The sequence below is a fragment of the Mesoplodon mirus genome (genome assembly GCF_964341445.2).
Source record: "Mesoplodon mirus genome assembly, chromosome: 11".
Classification (NCBI taxonomy): Eukaryota; Metazoa; Chordata; class Mammalia; order Artiodactyla; family Ziphiidae; genus Mesoplodon; species Mesoplodon mirus.
In genome coordinates, this window is record NC_138987.1 from 36,257,034 (window position 1) to 36,275,732 (window position 18,699).

At 44.2% G+C, this 18,699-nt stretch overlaps 1 protein-coding gene across 3 annotated transcripts; it reads left to right on the forward strand.

Annotated features, from left to right (window-relative positions):
- The first annotated feature begins 1,680 nt into the window (after positions 1-1,680).
- On the forward strand, positions 1,681-16,383 carry CBY1 (chibby 1, beta catenin antagonist). 3 transcript variants are annotated; one of them, XM_082634491.1, is made up of 6 exons: positions 1,681-1,778; positions 10,644-10,688; positions 13,091-13,206; positions 14,136-14,241; positions 14,329-14,447; positions 15,719-16,383. In XM_082634491.1, the coding sequence occupies exons 3-6, from the start codon at positions 13,129-13,131 to the stop codon at positions 15,797-15,799; spliced, it is 384 nt and encodes a 127-aa protein (XP_082490617.1). In that variant the 5' UTR covers positions 1,681-1,778; positions 10,644-10,688; positions 13,091-13,128; the 3' UTR covers positions 15,800-16,383. The 3 variants fall into 3 exon arrangements, with proteins under 3 accessions (XP_082490617.1, XP_082490615.1, XP_082490616.1); XM_082634489.1 differs by lacking the exon at positions 10,644-10,688; XM_082634490.1 differs by lacking the exons at positions 1,681-1,778; positions 10,644-10,688 and adding an exon at positions 10,851-10,938.
- Positions 16,384-18,699: the final 2,316 nt, after the last annotated feature.

The following is an 18,699-nucleotide window of genomic DNA, read 5'->3' on the forward strand; positions in this document are numbered from 1 at the left end:
ACATTTTAACTTAAACATGTTAAACAAGTTAAAACAATGCTGACTTTGGAGTCAGACAGACTTTTGTTCAGTTTAAACTTCAGTCATTAAATGACTACTTACTGACTGCGCAACACAATGTGTCCCTACTTGGGGACAGGATGGTGAGCTAAACCAGACTTTATCCCTGCCTTAATGGAGCTTATGTCTACTAGGGGTGACAAGTGATAATTAATTATATACATAACCATGAATTATAACTGACCACTGCTTCAAAGGGAGGGACACAGTGCTGTGAGAGACAACATAATAGTGGATAATGACCTAGTCAAGGGAGTTAAGACTTGAAGGAAGAGCAGGAGTTAATTAGATAAGTGGGGAGGGGAAATACCACCCAAGCAGAGGGACACACAGTAGAAAGATAGGAAAAGATTGGACCGGTGCATCACAGTAGCCACTAGCCACATGTGACAATTGAGCCCTTGGAATTTGGTTAGTGTGAACGAAACACTAAAATCTTAATTTTAGTTAATTAAAATTTAAAAACTGAAGCAGAATAAACTTTAAAATATTGATTGTATGTTGAAATGATCATATTTGGGACATATGAGTTAAAACATTATTCATATTAACATCACCTGATTTTTTTTTACTTTTTAAAAAATATGGCTACTAGAAAATTCTAAATTATATATGTGGCCCACATTATGTTTCCATTGGACTGTGCTGGGTTAGACCATGTGGTTTGGTTCTAGGACACGGAGCTCTCCCCTTTTCAGTGAAGTAACGTGTAGTTGGAAGAAAACTGCACTTGGAGCCAGAGACCTATGGGTCCTGCCCCTCACTGGATGGATGACCTGGTGCACTCACTAAGCAGCCAGTAAGTATCCCTTGAATGACCCGGAGTCTCTTCATTTGTCAAATGGAACCAGTAATACACACAGTTAGGATTTTAGGAGATCTGGAGTTGATTCTCGAGTAGTTGTCTGCCCCTTGCTCACTGTGCGACCCTGAAGCGGCCCCTGACCTCAGGTTCCCCTGCCCGTCAAAGCCGATAAGAGGCCCGGCGTGGGGAGGCTGGCAGGCAGGGTCACTGTCTGTCTGTTCATCTTACCTGAAGACATAGGCGGAATCCGACGAACTCGGGGCCGATTCTGCCACGGCTCCCTCAGGGGACCCTGTAAAGTTCTGGATGGGACACCCGACACCCGTTGTCCCCATATCCACCAGGAAGGGGTGCACTTTGTTCTGTGGTCTGGGAGGAGGAAGAGGAGGGGGGACGTCGGGGAGAGGCCCATTTTGCGTTTGTTAAGTCCTGACTGTCTCCAGGCAATGCGGGCCGCAGCCACCACTCGCACCTTTCCCACTACAACGGAGGCGTGTCGAGCCTCCACCTCATCCGCGAGACGCCGTTACCACGGCGAAGGCCCCTGTAGGCGGGGGAGACCAGACCCAGGGGTTTGTGGGGAGGATGAGTGTGGTTCCTCGTCCTAGCCTATAGCACGGGGCATGGAAGTCACTCCAGAAGACACTGCCTTTGTGGATTCTATTAAATATATCGGGGGTAGTCCTCAAGAGTTTCTGGTGCTTTGCGTAGGCTCGCGCTGGGAACCGTGGCGTGCCGGGCACCCCTACCTCCCTCGGTGGTAGAGCCCGGCGGGGCTGCGTGTGCGCGTGCGCGCGGCCCGCAGACTGGAGGCGCCCGCGGTCGAGGTCGCGGCGGGCGAGGCGGTTTCTGCTGGGTACCTAGCGGGAAGTCGGGGGTTTCTCTTCGAACCTCGGCTTCTGGGGCACATCAGGTACGTCTCCGAGCCCGGCGTCGCCCCAAGGCCCGAGGAGGGTTGGGACCCCCGGGCGTTCCCCAGGGGACCCAGGGCCTCTCCGCAGCTGGGGCAGCCGGAGGGCGCGGAGCAGGGGGCGGGGGCCGGGTTTACCGCAGGCCCGTCACCTCCTTTATCCAAGTGTGTTTCCTCGTTTGTAAATTGGGGTGGTAATTCCTCTCATAAGTCAGCTGTGAAGGTGATTAACGAGAGCGTGCGAACGAACGTTTGTTCGCTACTGTTAGTTTACAGCCCTGAGTGGGCGTGTACCTGCGTGGCTTATACTTGGTTGGCTCTGAACTCTGAGAATCCGATGAAAGCCAGAGACTGCTTCCTCACCTTCTTGTTAGATTAAAATAAGATAATGTATTTTATGGCCCATTGCAAACTGTAAAGCGTTGCACAGTGTTGAAGTGATTATTGTCATCAGCGCAGAGGAGTAGACCTTATTTGAAGCCCAATTCCACCGCCTTCCCACGGCGTGACTGGGAACAAGTTACTTAACTTCTCTAAGCCTCAGTTTTCTGATCTGTAGACAGGAACAAACTATTTGATCTACTTCTGCCAGGGTTGTTGTGAGCATCAAATGCCACCGTTTTTTAAAAACACTAAAGCACAAAACAATCTGTGAGTGGGTACTATTGTTATCCTTGGGGCCCAGGGAAGGTACGTTGCAGGGTCCCACTGGGGTTGAGAAGCAGAGCAATGGTTGGAACGTAGAAGCTCTCCTTTGTGCTGAGCCCTTTCTCTCCAGGGAGTTTCACTGGAAAGAAGGCTTCCTTGGGCCAAGGGTACAGCTGGGACCTCTTGTGGTTAGAACACTAATGTTCTAGGATCCCAGGATCTCAGCCAGAGTTGTTTGTGGATGAGTGGATCTGACTTAAAAGCTAGTCCAGACCCTTCCTTTTCCTCATCTGTAAAATATTGGTGACGGTGCTTGGCTTAAGTGTTGTGAGAACTAGTGAGGTCACGCGTGAAGTGCCCTCGTTAAAACCTGGAGGAATAAAGTAACTTGGCCAGGGTTTAGCAGGCAACTGAGGGGCAGAGCCAGGCCTAGAACTTGGTCTGTTGTGTCCAGGTGATATGCTCAGGCTTAGTGCTCTTAGCACCACTGTGGGCTTTGCAACAACAGCTTGGCTTATTTTTCCTTCTTCAATTGGTCTCCAAATCTTGGAGGGGCGGGGACTGCTTTTTATCTGGTTTTTTGTTCATTTGTTTGGTTTGTTTTTTCGTAAGTAATATATGGATATATTATCATTGTAATAATTCAGTAAATCCAGAAATATATTTCTTTACTATAACTTTATATTGTAACATGAAATTGCCACTATTTGGCTTTTTTTTTTTTTTTTTTTAACCTTTAAAATGGCAAATTCAGGGAATTCCCTGGTGGTCCGGTGGTTAGGACTTGGTGCTCTCACTGCCAGGGGCCCAGGTTCCATCCCTAGTTGGGGAGTTAAGATCCTGCAAGCTGCGCGACTTGGCCAAAACAAATTAGAATTAAAATTAAAAGTTTTTAAAAATGGCAAATTCAGTTCAGTCAGCCATCCTACTTCCTTTCCCAGATTTTACCACTGTGTGCAGTTTATCCCTCCAAATCCCTTTTATTTAGCGACCTATATTCTCGCTTTTTATTTTCTTTTTGTCTTCTCATGTAAGATTATAGTATACACATTGTTCTGTTGCTTGCTTTTTTTTAAAATTAATTAATTTATTTTTGGCTGCGTTTGGTCTTCGTTGCTGTGGGTGGGCTTTCTCTGGTTGCAGCGAGCGGAGGCTACTCTTTGCTGCGGTGCGCGGACTTCTCATTGGACTTCTCAAGCCACTTCTCGTGGCTTCTCTTGTTGCGGAGCACAGACTCTAGGCACGTGGGCTCAGTAGTTGTGGCTCTTGGGCTCTGGAGCGCAGCCTCAGCAGTTGTGGTGCACGGGCTTAGTTGCTCTGCGGCATGTGGGATCTTCCCGGTACAGGGCTCGAACCCATATCCCCCGCATTGGCAAGCAGATTATTAACCACTGCGCCACCAGGAAAGTCCCTCACTTGCTTTCTTAATGTTAGAGTGGTCCATGTACAGCTGTCTCTCTGTCTTTACTTGCCGTCTAGGACTCCCTTATAAGAATGTGCCACGATGTATTTGGGTACACCAACCATTGGTAGGCATTTTGAATTGTTTCTTATTTTTCGCTGTTATCAACAGTAGAGAACATTTGTGTGAACACATCCAATTCTTTCTGGAGGAGAGTTTTTAGAAGCAGATTTGCTGCCCAAAAAGTATGCACGTGAAAAACTTTGCTAGCTTTTGCCTAATTGAAAAAATGATAGCATCTTATGTTTCCACGAAGAGTAAATGAAAGTATCTTTTTCTCCATACCCTCACCAGCATTAGATATTATTGAGCTCTTAAATTTTGCCAATGGGATGGATGAAAATGCTTCCTTTTATGATGTACCCCACAAGTTTTTTTAATTTATCTTTTGATTTTTTAATTAAAAAATTTTTAATTTAAAATTTTTTTTAATTTTTAAAACTTATTTTTTTAATTTTTAAATTTTACTTATTTATTTATTTAATACATTTATTTATTTATTTATTTATCGCTTCGTTGGGTCTTCATTGCTGTGCGTGGGCTTTCTCTAGTTGCAGCAAGTGGGGGCTGCTCTTTGTTCCGGTGCGCGGGCTTCTCATTGTGGTGGCCTCTCTTGTTGCGGAGCATGGGCTCTAGGCACACGGGCTTCAGTAGTTGCAGCACGCGGGCTCAGTAGTTGTGGCTCGTGGGCTCTAGAGTGCAGGCTCAGTAGTTGTGGTGCACGGGCTTAGTTGCTCTGCGGCATGTGGGATCTTCCTGGACCAGGGATCGAACCCATGTGCCCTGCACTGGCAGGAGGATTCTTAACCAGTGTGCCACCAGGGAAGTCTCCCCCACAAGTTATTAATATAAGGATAATTTGGTATACATCTTTAGCCAGCTGACCATGGCTGTGGACCTTGGGAGAATTGGATAACTTCTCTGAGCCCTAGTTTTCTCATCTCTGATATGGACAGGAAAATTACCTTATGGGGTTACTACAGGAATAAAAGAAATTTATGAAGTGTGCCTAGCATTGTGTCCAAACCCTAGTGGATATGCAGGAAGTGATATTAGTTAGTTTTTGTTGTGACCTTTTCTTTTTTGAGTTAAAAACCTTTCTTCCTGGATATTCCCACTTCATTCCTGTTCCACCCTCTGTAGACATAAGATTACCTGTCTTCCCTCTTCCACCCTTTTTCTTTTCTCCAGCAGAAACAATGCCAGGGGCTTCCACTGTGTTTTGGATGACATGACAGCACAGCTTCAAAGTCCCTCATCATCTTTGTCCTCAGGACCGTCCTATCCACCACCAAGCTGGAATCATTCTGGTTTGTCCAAGTCCTAAAGTGTTGTGCCCCACCCCAAGTGCCATCTTCCAGGTTGTGGGTCTACCGCTGTTTGTTGGGGTTTTTTTTTGAATTTAATTTAATTTATTTTTTTATACAGCAGGTTCTTATTAGTCATCAGTTTTATACACATCAGTGTATACATGTCAATCCCAATTGCCCAATTCATCACACCACCACCACCACCACCCCGCCGCTTTCCCCCCTTGGTGTCCATACGTTTGTTCTCTATATCTGTGTCTCAATTTCTGCCCTGCAAACCGGTTCATTTGTACCATTTTTCTAGGTTCCACATATATGCGTTAATATATGATATTTGTTTTTCTCTCTCTGACTTACTTCACTCTGTATGACAGTCTCTAGATCCATCCACGTCTCAGCAAATGAACCAATTTCGTTCCTTTTTATGGCTGAGTAATATGCCATTGTATATATATACACCACATCTTCTTTATCCATTCATCTCTTGATGGGCATTTAGGTTGCTTTCATGACCTGGCTATTGTAAATAGTGCTGCAGTGAACATTGGGGTGCATGTGTCTTTTTGAATTATGGTTTTCTCTGGGTATATGCCCAGTAGTGGGATCGCTGGGTCATATGGTAATTCTATTTTTAGTTTTTTAAGGAACCTCCATACTGTTCTCCATAGTGGCTGTATCAATTTACATTCCCACCAACAGTGCAAGAGGGTTCCCTTTCCTCCGCACCCTCTCCAGCATTTGTTGTTTGTAGGTTTTCTGATGACGCCCATTCTAACTGCTGTGAGGTGATACCTCATTGTAGTTTTGATTTGCACTTCCCTAATAATTAGTGATGTTGAGCAGCTTTTCATGTGCTTCTTGGCCATCTGTATGTCTTCTTTGGAGAAATGTCTATTTAGGTCTTCTGCCCATTTTTGGATTGGGTTGTTTGTTTTTTTAATATTGAGCTGCATGAGCTGTTTATATATTTTGGAGATTAATCCTGTGTCCGTTGATTCATTTGCAAATATTTTCTCCCATTCTGAGGGTTGTCTTTTCGTCTTGTTTATGGTCTCCTTTGCTGTGCAAAAGCTTTGAAGTTTCATTAGGTCCCATTTGTTTATTTTTGTTTTTATTTCCATTACTCTAGGATGTGGATCAAAAAAGATCTTGCTGTGATTTATGTCAAAGAGTTTCCTACGTTTTCCTCTAAGAGTGTTATAGTGTCCTGTCTAAACATTTAGGTCTCTAATCCATTTTGAGTTTATTTTTGTGTATGGTGTTAGGGAGTGTTCTAATTTCATTCTTTTACATGTAGCTGTCCAGTTTTCCTAGCACCACTTATCGAAGACACTGTCTTTTCTCCATTGTATATCCTTGCCTCCTTTGTCATAGATTAGTTGACCATAGGTGCGTGGATTTATCTCTGGGCTTTCTATCTTGTTCCATTGATCTATGTTTCTGTTTTTGTGCCAGTACCATATTGTCTTGATTAGTGTAACTTTGTAGTATAGTCTGAAGGCAGGGAGTCTGATTTCTCCAGCTCCATTTTTTTTCCCTCAAGACTGCTTTGGCTATTTGGGGTCTTTTGTGTCTCCATACAAATTTTAAGATTTTTTTGTTCTAGTTCTGTAAAAAATGCCATTGGTAATTTGATAGGGATTGCATTGAATCTGTAGGTTGCTTTGGGTAGTATAGTCATTTTCACAATATTGATTCTTCCAATCCAAGAACATGGTATATCTCTCCATCTGTTGGTATCATCTTTAATTTCTTTCATCAGTGTCTCATAGTTTTCTGCATACAGGTCTTTTGTCTCCCTAGGTAGGTTTATTCCTAGGTATTTTATTCTTTTTGTTGCAATGGTAAATGGGAGTGTTTCCTTAATTTCTCTTTCAGATTTTTCATCATTAGTGTATATAGGAATGCAAGAGATTTCTGTGTATTAATTTTGTAAACTGCAACTTTACCAAATTCATTGACTAGCTCTAGTAGTTTTCTGGTGGCATCTTTAGGATTCTCTATGTATAGTATCATGTCATCTGCAAACAGTGACAGTTTTACTTCTCCTTTTCCAATTTGTATTCCTTTTATTTCTTTTTCGTCTCTGATTGCCATGGCTAGGACTTCCAAAACTATGTTGAATAATAGTGGTGACAGTGGACATCCTTGTCTCGTTCCTGATCTTAGAGGAAATGCTTTCCGTTTTTCACCATTGAGAATGATGTTTGCTGTGGGTGTGTCATATATGGCCTTTATTATGTTGAGGTAGGTTCCCTCTCTGCCCACGTTCTGGAGAGTTTTTATCATAAATGGGTGTTGAATTTTGTCAAAAGCTTTTTCTGCATCTATTGAGATGATCACACGGTTTTTATTCTTCAATTTGTTAATATAGTGTATCACATTGATTGATTTGCGTCTATTGAAGAATCCTTGCATCCCTGGGATAAATCCCACTTGATCATGGTGTATGATCCTTTTAATGTGTTGTTGGAATGTGTTTGCTAGTATTTTGTTGAGGATTTTTGCATCTATATTCATCAGTGATATTGGCCTGTAGTTTTCTTTTTTTGTGACATCTTTGTCTGGTTTTGGTATCAGGGTGATGGTGGCCTCATAGAATGAGTTTGGGAGCGTTCCTTCCTCTGCAATTTTTTGAAAGAGTTTGAGAAGGATGGGTGTTAGCTCTACTCTAAATGTTCGATAGAATTCACCTGTGAAGCCATCTGGTCCTGGACTTTTGTTCGTTGAAAGATTTTTAATCACATTTTCAATTTCATTACTTGTGATTGGTCTGTTCATATTTTCTGTTTCTTCCTGGTTCAGTCTTGGAAGGTCATACCTTTCTAAGAATTTGTCCATTTCTTCCAGATGGTCCACTTTATTGGCATAGAGTTGCTTGTAGTAGTCTCTTAGGATGCTTTGTATTTCTGTGGTGTCTGTTGTAACTTCTCCTTTTTCATTTTTCTAAGTTTATTGATTTGAGTCCTCTCCCTCTTTTTCTTGATGAGTCTGGCTAATGGTTTATCAATTTTGCTTATCTTCTCAAAGAACCAGCTTTTAGTTTTATTGATCTTTGCTATTGTTTTCTTTGTTTCTATTTCATTTATTTCTGCTCTGATCTTTATGATTTCTTTCCTTGTGCTAACTTTGGGTTTTGTTTGTTCTTCTTTAGTTCCTTTAGGTGTAAGGTTAGATTGTTTATTTGAGATTTTTCTTGTTTCTTGAGGTAGGCTTGTATAGCTATAAACTTCCCTCTTAGGACTGCCTATGCTGCCTCCCATAGGTTTTGGATCGTCGTGTTTTCATTGTCATTTGTGTCTAGGTATTTTTTGATTTCCTCTTTGATTTCTTCAGTGATCTCTTGGTTATTTAGTAACGTATTGTTTAGCCTCCATGTGTTTGTGTTTTTTACATTTTTTTCCCTGTAATTCATTTCTAATCTCATAGCATTGTGGTCAGAAAAGATGCTTGATATGATTTCAATTTTCTTAAATTTACTGAGGCTTGATTTGTGACCCAAGATGTGATCTATCCTGAAGAATGTTCCATGTGCAGTTCAGAAAAAAGTGTAATCTGCTGTTTTTGTATGGAATGTCCTATAAATATCAATTAAATCTATCTGGTCTATTGTGTCATTTAAAGCTTCTGTTTCCTTATTTATTTTCATTTTGGATGATCTGTCCATTGGAGTAAGTGAGGCGTTGAAGTCCCCCACTATTATTGTGTTACTGTCAATTTCCTCTTTTATAGCTGTTAGCAATTGCCTTATGTATTGAGGTGCTCCTATGTAAGGTGCATATATATTTATAATTATTTTATCTTCTTCTTGGATTAATGCCTTGATCATTATGTAGTGTCCTTCCTTATCTCTTGTAACATTCTTTATTTTAAAGTCTAATTTATCTGATATGAGTATTGCTACTCCAGCTTTCTTTTGATTTCCATTTCCATGGAATATCTTTTTCAATCCCCTCACTTTCAGTGTGTATGTGTTCTTAGGTCTGAAGTGGGTCTCTTGTAGACAGCATATAGATGGGTCTTGTTTTTGTATCCATTCAGCAAGCCTGTGTCTTTTGGTTGGAGCATTTAATCCATTCACGTTTAAGGTAATTATCGATATGTATCTTCCTATGACCATTTTCTTAATTGTTTTGGGTTTGTTTTTGTAGGTCCTTTTCTTCTCTTGTGTTTCCCAGTTAGAGAAGTTCCTGTAGCATTTGTTGTAGAGCTGGTTTGGTGGTGCTGAATTCTCTTAGCTTTTGCTTGTCTGTAAAGCTTTTGATTTCTCCATCGAATCTGAATGAGATCCTTGCCGGGTAGAGTAATCTTCGTTGTAGGTTCTTCCCTTCCATCACTTTAAGTATATCATGCCACCCTCTTCTGGCTTGTAGAGTTTCTGCTGAGAAATCAGCTGTTAACCTTATGGGAGTTTCCTTGTATGATATTTGTCATTTTTCCCTTGCTGCCTTCAATAAGTTTTTTTCTTTGTCTTTAATTTTTGCCAATTTGATTACTATGTGTCTCGGGGTGTTTCTCCTTGGGTTTATCCTGTATGGGACTCTCTGCGCATCCTGGACTTGGGTGGCTATTTCCTTTCCCATGTTAGGGAATTTTTCGACTATAATCTCTTCAAATATTTTCTCTGGTCCTTTCTCTCTCTCTTCTCCTTCTGGGACCCCTATAACGCGAGAGTTGTTGTGTTTAATGTTGTCCCAGAGGTTTCTTGGGCTGTCTTCATTTCCTTTCATTCTTTTTTCTATATTCTCCTCCGCAGCAGTGAATTCCACCATGCTGTCTTCCAGGTCACTTATCCATTCTTCTGCTTCAGTTATTCTGCTATTGATTCCTTCTAGTGCAGTTTTCATTTCAGTTGTTGTATTGTTCATCTCTGTTTGTTTGTTCTTTTATTCTTCTAGGTCTTTGTGAAACATTTCTTGCATCTTCTCGATCTTTGCCTCCATTCTTTTTCCGAGGCCCTGAATCATCTTCACTCTCATTATTCTGAATTCTTTTTCTGGAAGGTTGCCTATCTCCGCTTCATTTAGTTGTTTTTCTGGGGTTTTATCTTGTTCCTTCATCTGGTACATAGCCCTCTGCCTTTTCATTTTGTCTCTTTCTGTGAATGTGGTTTTTGTTCCACAGGCTGCAGGATTGTAGTTCTTGCTTCTTCTGTCTGCCCTCTGGTGGATGAAGCTATCTAAGAGGCTTGTGCAAGTTTCCTGATGGGAGGGACTGGTGGTGGGTAGAGCTGACTGTTGCTCTGGTGGGCAGAGCTCAGCAAAACTTTAACCCGATTGACTGCTGTTGGGTGGGGCTGGGTTCCCTCCCTGTTGGTTGTTTGGTCCGAGGCAACCCAACATTGGAGCCTACCTGGGCTCTTTGGTGGGGCTAATGTTGGACTCTGGGAGGGCTCACGCCAAGGAGTACTACCCAGAACTTCTGCTGCCAGTGACCTTGTCCCCACAGCCACAGCCACCCCCGCCTCTGCAGGAGACCCTCCAACACTAGCAGGTAGGTCTGGTTCAGTCTCCCCTGGGGTCACTGCTCCTTCCCCTGGGTCCCGATGCACACACTACTTTGTGTGTGCCCTCCAAGGGTGGAGTCTCTGTTTCCCACAGTCCTGTCGAAGTCCTGCAATCAAATCCCACTAGCCTTGAACGTCTGATTCTCTAGGAATTCCTCCTCCTGTTGCTGGACCCCCAGGTTGGGAAGCCTGACGTGGGGCTCAGAACCTTCACTCCAGTGGGTGGACTTCTGTGGTGTAAGTGTTCTCCAGTCTGTGAGTCACCCTCCCACCAGTTATGGGATTTGATTTTACTGTGATTGCGCCCCTCCTACCGTCTCACTGTGGCTTCTCCTTTGTCTTTGGATGTGGGGTATCATTTTTAGTGAGTTCCAGTGTCTTCCTGTCGATGATTGTTCAGCAGCTAGTTGTGATTCTGGTGTTCTGGCAAGAGGGAGTGAGAGCACATCTTTCTACTCCGCCATCTTGGTTCAGGGCTCCCTACCACTGTTTTTAATCACAGACACACACCAGTAAAACTCTCATGAGCACACACATCTAAATGTCTTATTTATTTATTTACAAGTCATTTATGCATATATTTCTATGCAGTGTATATATGTATTGTAAAGCTTCTAAAGAAGCTTCTAAACTTTTATCATTAATTTTAGTGATGTTAATTTCTGCATCACTGAAAACAGCCCAGAATTTCTTCTTCATTTTCTCATTGAATATATGTCTTGCTAATTGTGATGAATTCCTACTTTGAGTTATCATTTAATGATAGTTGACATATGGGCTTCCCTGGTGGCACGGTGGTTGAGAGTCCGCCTGCCGATGCAGGGGACACGGGTTCGCGCCCCGGTCTGGGAAGATCCCACGTGCCGCGGAGCAGGTGGGCCCGCGAGCCATGGCCACTGAGCCTGCGCGTCTGGAGCCTGTGCTCCGCAACGGGAGAGGCCACAACAGTGAGAGGCCCGCATACCGCAAAAAAAAAAAAAAAAAAAAAAGATAATTGACATAAAACCTTGTTTCAGATAGTCTTGATAAATTCCCTCTTTTTTTTGCCAACTTCCTGTTAGATGTGATAAACTCATTACTATTTCTGTCTCATAATGTGGTGAAGGAAGATTTTTATACCTAAGAGTAGGAAAAGTGAGAGCTCTGGTTCTTTCTTGTTGCTCACCTGTGCTTTCATTATTGTTATCATCAGTCTACAGTTTCTTAGAGGGAATCTTTTTTAAGCTATTTGTGTATTACACATTAAAATTGCATAATACATGGGAAGAAATGAACCATGACCCTGCCCCACACCACATACAAAAGTTAATTGCAGATGAGTCATAGTCCTAAATGTGAAAGCTGAAAGAAGAAAATTTCCAAAAGTTAATATATGAAAATATTGTGACCTTAGGCAAAAATTTCTTAAATAGGGCACAAAAACACTAATTATTAAAAAAATTTTTTTGATAAGTTAGATCACATTAAAATTAAGAACTTCTTTAATCAAAAAGGAACCAATAGGACTTCCCTCGTGGTGCAGTGGTTAAGAATCCGCCTTCTAATGCAGGGGACACAGGTTCGAGCCCTGGTCCGGGAAGATCCTACATGCTGCAGAGCAACTAAGCCCGCGCACCACAGCTACAGAGCCTGCTTTCTAGAGCCCGTGAACCACAGCTGCTGAGCCCTTGTGCCACAGCTACTGAAGCCCACACGCCTAGAGCCTGTGCTCCGCAACAAGAGAAGCCACTGCAATGAGAAGCCCGTGCACCACAACAAAGAGTAGTCCACGCTCATTGCAACTAGAGAAAGCCCGTGCGCAGCAACGAAGACCCAGTGCAGCCAAAATAAATAAATAAAATTTTAAGAAAAATGAAAAAACTTAAAAAGAAACCAATAAAAAAGGAAAAAGGCAAGTCCCAGAAAAGACTTCATTTCTTGAAAATGGAGTCTATTTAGAAGCTGTTGCCCTAGCTGTGAGTCTTACCAGTGTTCAGGAATAAGTAGGGTCACATGCCTTGCCCTAGAGTGTAAATCTGGTGATGCCAATTTGTGACAAAACTTAAGAGAGGCCAGTTAGGCACTTGCCTGTGGTTAACGTGAACTGTAGAGCCACACAGACCTGCATTCTAATCCTCACTCACACTTAGGACCTTAGTCTTTCTAAACCTCATCTGTCAAATAGGTATAGGAAGAGGAACTAAACAAAGAGTGGTTGTGAGGCCTGAGATATTGCCAAGGTTTTGGCTCTATGCCTAGCACATAGTGAGCACTCAGCACATGGGAACTGAGGATTGTTACCCAAGATTGTTAATGGCCACATGATAAGATGTGTGTTTTCATGATTTCCAGACAGGGGCGCAAGGTCACTGACCCAACCCTTTGTATCCCTGACTTTTTCTGACCCTAGGAGAAGGGAGCATTGACCTTTCCTTCATCAGGCCAAAGATGCCTCTCTTTGGGAGTATATTCAGTCCGAAGAAGACGCCCCCTCGGAAGTCTGCGTCTCTCTCCAACCTGCACAATGTGAGTGTCAGCACGGGGCTCGACCTGGTGTGCAGTGTGACTGGAGCATCGAGCCTGGTTTCTTATGGAAAGTGTGGTCCTCCAGAGGTGTCCTCGTGGGAGGGCATCCTTTTAATTCATATTATTGCTATTGCTGAAAACATTTTTTAACTCCTTTTTGGGAACTATTGTCAGAGGTTGTTGAAGAACCTTAAAAGATAGTTGTCCTCATTATGATTTTGGGGACCAAGTGATGTTATCCAATTTGACTTCACTTTACTTCCAAGACTTGTCCAGGAATCAGTTTTAGTCATGTCTAAGAATCAAATTTATTCTTAAAGGATGATGTTTTGCTATCATTAAGAGCATTCAGAAGGATATATCACAGCTCCAAAGACAGTTTCTGAGCTCCTTGAGGGCAGAGGGGTTGCATTCATTTCTGTATATCCAGTACCAGTCCTGGTGCAGGGTGGGTGCTCAGTGAGCTGTAGAAACACTGAAAAACACATTAAAGAACAGCTACTACTACTCATTGGGCCTTAGCATTTTATGCCTTTTCCAGGACATACGTAGCTCCATAAGAAACAAATGATAGCTTGGGCTTATTACATTTAAAAAGAATTTTTCACTTTATTCAAAATTTACAGTAGGATTTCTTAAACTGCTAAGTGCCCTGTAGATACGAAATAATTCAGTTTGCAAATTTCAGCATATATAGCTTTTCCAGAAAATATCTGTGGTATAAAGCTGTACATTTCTTCTCTTACAGTTTAAAAGTTTTGGGGGTACCTTATTTAATTTTCTGACTTAAAAACAATTACTAAATGTGCTGGGTAATGATTATAGAGAAGAAATGAGTTGTTGGGACCATGCCGTTAGCAGAAGAGGTGCTGGGCCTCGAGCCCCTGTGCTCCGGCCTCCCAAAGCCAGCATGCGCGTCTCCCCCACAGTTGGATCGGTCGACCCGGGAGGTGGAGCTGGGCCTTGACTATGGAACGCCCACCATGAACCTGGCCGGGCAGAGCCTGAAGTTTGAAAACGGCCAGTGGATAGCAGGTGGGCTGCATTTCCTACCATTTTGCCCAGCAAGATGGTGGAAGGAACCCCCCCCCGCGGTGACTGCTGCTTGTGTCCTTCCACCAGATACAGGGGTTAGTGGAGGTGTGGACCGGAGGGAGGCCCAGCGCCTCCAGAGGCGGAACCAGCAGCTGGAGGAAGAGAATAATCTCTTGCGGCTGAAGGTGGACATCCTGCTGGACATGGTGAGAAGGGTGGTGGGGAGGGAAGCCTTGGCTTTCCTTGGGCAGGTCCACTGCAAATCCTTTCAGCCAGCCCACACCTCTCGAGTGCCAGTTTGCTCAGGTACATTGCTGTGAATCCAAAGATACAAAACCAAACCAGACACAGTCCCCACCCTCCAGGGCTCCCAGTCTAGTGGGGAGATAGACAGTAAACATAGTGACAGTGCCTCATGGTAAGGGCAGTGATTAAAGTCTGTCCGGGGCCTGGCATCCACGCATGGGAGAGAGAGATTCATTCTGTCCAGTCAGGAGGATGTTGCAGGGGAAGGGATATTTGAGCTGAATGTGGAAAGATAAAGGTGGGAATGGAGGCTGGGATGAAGGCATTCAGGAAGAAGGACAGCCTGCTCTTGGCTGGGCAAGGTCCTGCACCACGCAGCCATTAGTCAGTGCCCCGCGCAGACCTGCCGAGGGGCACTCTCTGCATTGGCATCGGTTTCCTGTGGCTTTTAGAAACCCAACAACCTGTTGAGCCTAGGGCTGTGTGTGACGGTTGGTTGAGAGGCAGCAGAGCACACACTGCAGTGGTTGAGAGCATGTGTCTAGAGCTAAACTGCCCAGGTCCCTGGCCCAGCTCCACCACTGGCTGTGTGACCTCAGGCAAGTTACTTAACTGCTCTGTATCTGTAAGAAACGTAGTATCTTCAGCAATAAAATGGTCACGATAGTAGGATCTACCTCATTAGTGAGGTAATAATATAAGCAAAGCTCTTGGAATAGTGTCTTGCTCAGGAAGTGCAGCTCTTCTGTTTCACAGTAAGCTGACCTCTGGAGTTTGTATCTCTCCGTCCCTGCCTGGAGTGTCTTCCACCCTCTCCTCTAAAGACCACTGAAGGATTCTGATGCGGGAAGTGGCATGCTTTTTTAAACATTTTTATGTGAGCCACGACTCAGAAGCAATTTAGACCTTAGTCCTTTAACCTTAAAATCACCGACATTTGCCTTTTTCATCCCCTGAAACCTGGTGTCCTTCGCGCAGTGAGTGCCACGCAATCCTAGGTGATCAAAACTGTTGATAGAATGGTTGGTGAATGTTCTTGAAGTGCTTGAGGCCCTGGGTCATCAGGATGTTACTTTCTGCCCAGTTACCAAGGGGTTCCCGTCGTGGAGGCTGCCGGCTGCGTTAAGGGAAATGCCGAGGGGCTTCTCCCAGCATGCAGGGCTGGCCTTGCCAACCTGAAACGTAGCCCAGAAAAGTCCTTCTTTATAACGGTTTGCTGCTCTACTTCCAGCTCTCTGAGACCACTGCCGAATCCCACCTAATGGAGAAGGAGCTGGATGAACTGAAGAGTGTCAGCCGGCGGAGAAAATGAAGACCCCAAAGCCACCCGTTAGGAGCACAGGGGGAAACCCATTCATCAGAAGAGGAGGATGTGGCTGAGGGAATTTTTAACCAAACTAGTGGATTAGGTCCTGGGAGAGAGTATCATATAATGGGGCCAAAAGGCACTGGTCCCCTTAGGTTGGCAGTAGGAAGGTGACAACGTAGTGGATTCCAGGCCAGTCCTGTGCTTCACAGCACAGGGAGGCCCCCTCAGGGAGGCCTGGAGTGATGGAGGCCTTTGGGTGTTCTCCAGTTACTTAACACACAAATGCCTGTGGCCCAGGCTCACCCTCATTGGACGGAGTTCATCGTATCATCCCCTCACACTGTTGGGTGTGGTGTGGCATCAGGTGTACAGAGCCTTGTTGTTAGGGGTCTCAGATAAGAAGCCCTCCTGGTTCTCTGCCCTTCAGGCCACTTTCTCCCTCCTTTAAAGAATACTCGTTCCCCAAATCCACAGCCTCCTCTGGCTTCAGCTTCTCAGCAGCAAGTGCTGACCTCCCACAGCAACACTATTTTTTTGTGCTACTTTCCTGTTTACCCTTCTTTTGTAAATTAAATGATGCTCTATAATCTCTCTCTGGCCAAAGTGACTGAGAAAAGAAACATCAGTTCTTGAAGAAGTAAATAATGGAGGCTGGGTTCTAAGCTTCCGATGCTCCATCCAAAGACAGAACTTTTAGGTTGTGGGGGAAGGTCACCGTTGCAGAAGAAGCATTCCAGCTTCCTGGGTGTTGGCAGAGGCTGATCTGGAACAGAGCAGTCTCTCTGCTCAGATTCCCCTGCCTTCCTCTTTCGGGGTGTTGGAACTAGCCTGGACCGGGCAGGGACCGAGTGGTTGGGATGGGGGCCTGGTTTTCTGGAGTGGGAATCTGTGTCTTCAAGTGAGCTGGGCTTCTCTGGCTGGGGGAGGGAGCCAGCCAAAGGCAGTAAGAGGGAGTCGAGCTTCCAAAGTCAAGGGGGAAGGCACTGAGGGTGGGGACACAGAGCCCCAGGCTTTAGACCAGGGATGGCTACTAAGGTCAGAACACCTGTTACCCACCTGGATGGGGCTCAGGGTGTTGCTCACACTCTCATTTCCTCTACTCAGCCCTGTGGAGCAGGGCCTCTCAGTCAGCTTGCCTATTGGCAGACAAGGAAGCAAACCCCAGGAGGTTCAGAAACTGGTCTAGGATCAGACAGTGGAAGTGTGGGAGCCTGCTGATTCCCAGCCCACATTGAAAGAGGGGAGCTGGGTTGGGGGCTGCCTCAAATGGAGGCTGCTGTGCGTAGGCCATCCTCAGGGCCAGCTCCATGGGGGATGGATAGAGAAGCATGATCTGTAGCCCCAGCCCATAACCTTCCTTCCTGATAATAGGAGAGACTAATTCAGAAGACATTGGAAAAGGATGTTATAGGAGGGTGTAAATCTTCAGGTGCAGGTAATAGGCGCAATTGAGGGTTTGCTTATTCCTAGACCAGTATCATTAGCAACCATTTACCCTGCACCCTGGATACCAGACAGCTGTAGACGGTCCCCCTGACTTATGATGGTTCAACTTAAAATTTTTAGACTTTATGGTGGTACAAAAGTGATACACATTTAGTATAAACTGTACTTCGAATTTTGAATTTTGATAGTTTTCTGGGCCGGCAAAATGCGATACGATGCTCGTGATGCGAGGCAGTGGCAGTGAGCTTCAGCTCCCCATCAGCATGCAGTCACGAGGATAAACAATCAACACACTCAAAACCAGTCTGGACCCAGACAACCACTCTGTCTTTCATTTTCATTTCAGTACAGTATCTGAAAAATTACATGAGATATTCAACACTTTTTGTAAAATAGGCTTTGTGTTAGATGATTTTGCCCATCTGTAGGCTAATGTAAGTGTTCTGAGCACGTGTAAGTTGGCTAAGCTACCATGTCTGGTAGATTAGGGGTATTACATGCACTTTCGACTTATATTTTCAACTTATGATGGGTTTATTGGGACATAAACCAAAGAAGGGCTATATTTCTAATTCTCATGAGAATTTTTCAAGTTTGTTATCCTCATCCCCTGCTTTTAGATGAAGAAACAAGCCCAGCAAGGTGATACAGCTGGGAGGGAAGGAGCTAGGACTGAAACCTTTGGAGTCAGGAGGGGCACGTTTGGTTGTCATAGTGATGTGGGTCCTGGTCCCCTCCGTACCACCACTGGCACCTGAGGGGGCTGCAGCTGTGTGGGACAGCTCTGCAGTGAAGAAGGACTTGTATTTGGGGTGATGAGGGAAGAAAGCCATTGGTGAGTTTCAGCAGAGGAATGCTATGATTGACTTAAAAAAAAAGATCCCTCTGGCTTCTGTGTGGTCAGAACAGACTGAAGAGCTCAAGGCTGGGAACAGGGAAGTGGCAGTAGAGGAGGTGAAGTGGTCAAATTCTAGGCAGGAATTGAAGGCAGAGCCCACCATCAAATTGTAAGTTTGCTGATGGATGTGGTGTGTGAGCTGAGTCAAGGATAATCCTATTAATGAAAATATGTAAGAAATAGGAAAAAGAATCAGCTATATGTCACCACCCTAACCCTTGTTGGTTTTTTTTCCCCCCAATGAAATGCTACGTACTTTCAGGAATTCCCTGGCGGTGCAGTGGTTAGGACTCTGCACTTTCACTGCTGAGGACCCAGGTTCAATCCCTGGTCAGGGAGCTAAGATCCTGAAAGCTGGGCAGTGTGGCCAAAAAAAAAAAAAAAAAAAGCTACATACTTTAAAGATTTACCTTTTTGTCCGATACATCTATTAGGTTCTGCCTAAAATACTTCCTCCTCAAAGCCTTTATTGACCAAATCTACTACTTCTGGGGGCACCCAAGTAAATAGTGCTCTCTACTTGAACTTATCATTTGTAATCACTACAGCGGTTTTGTAA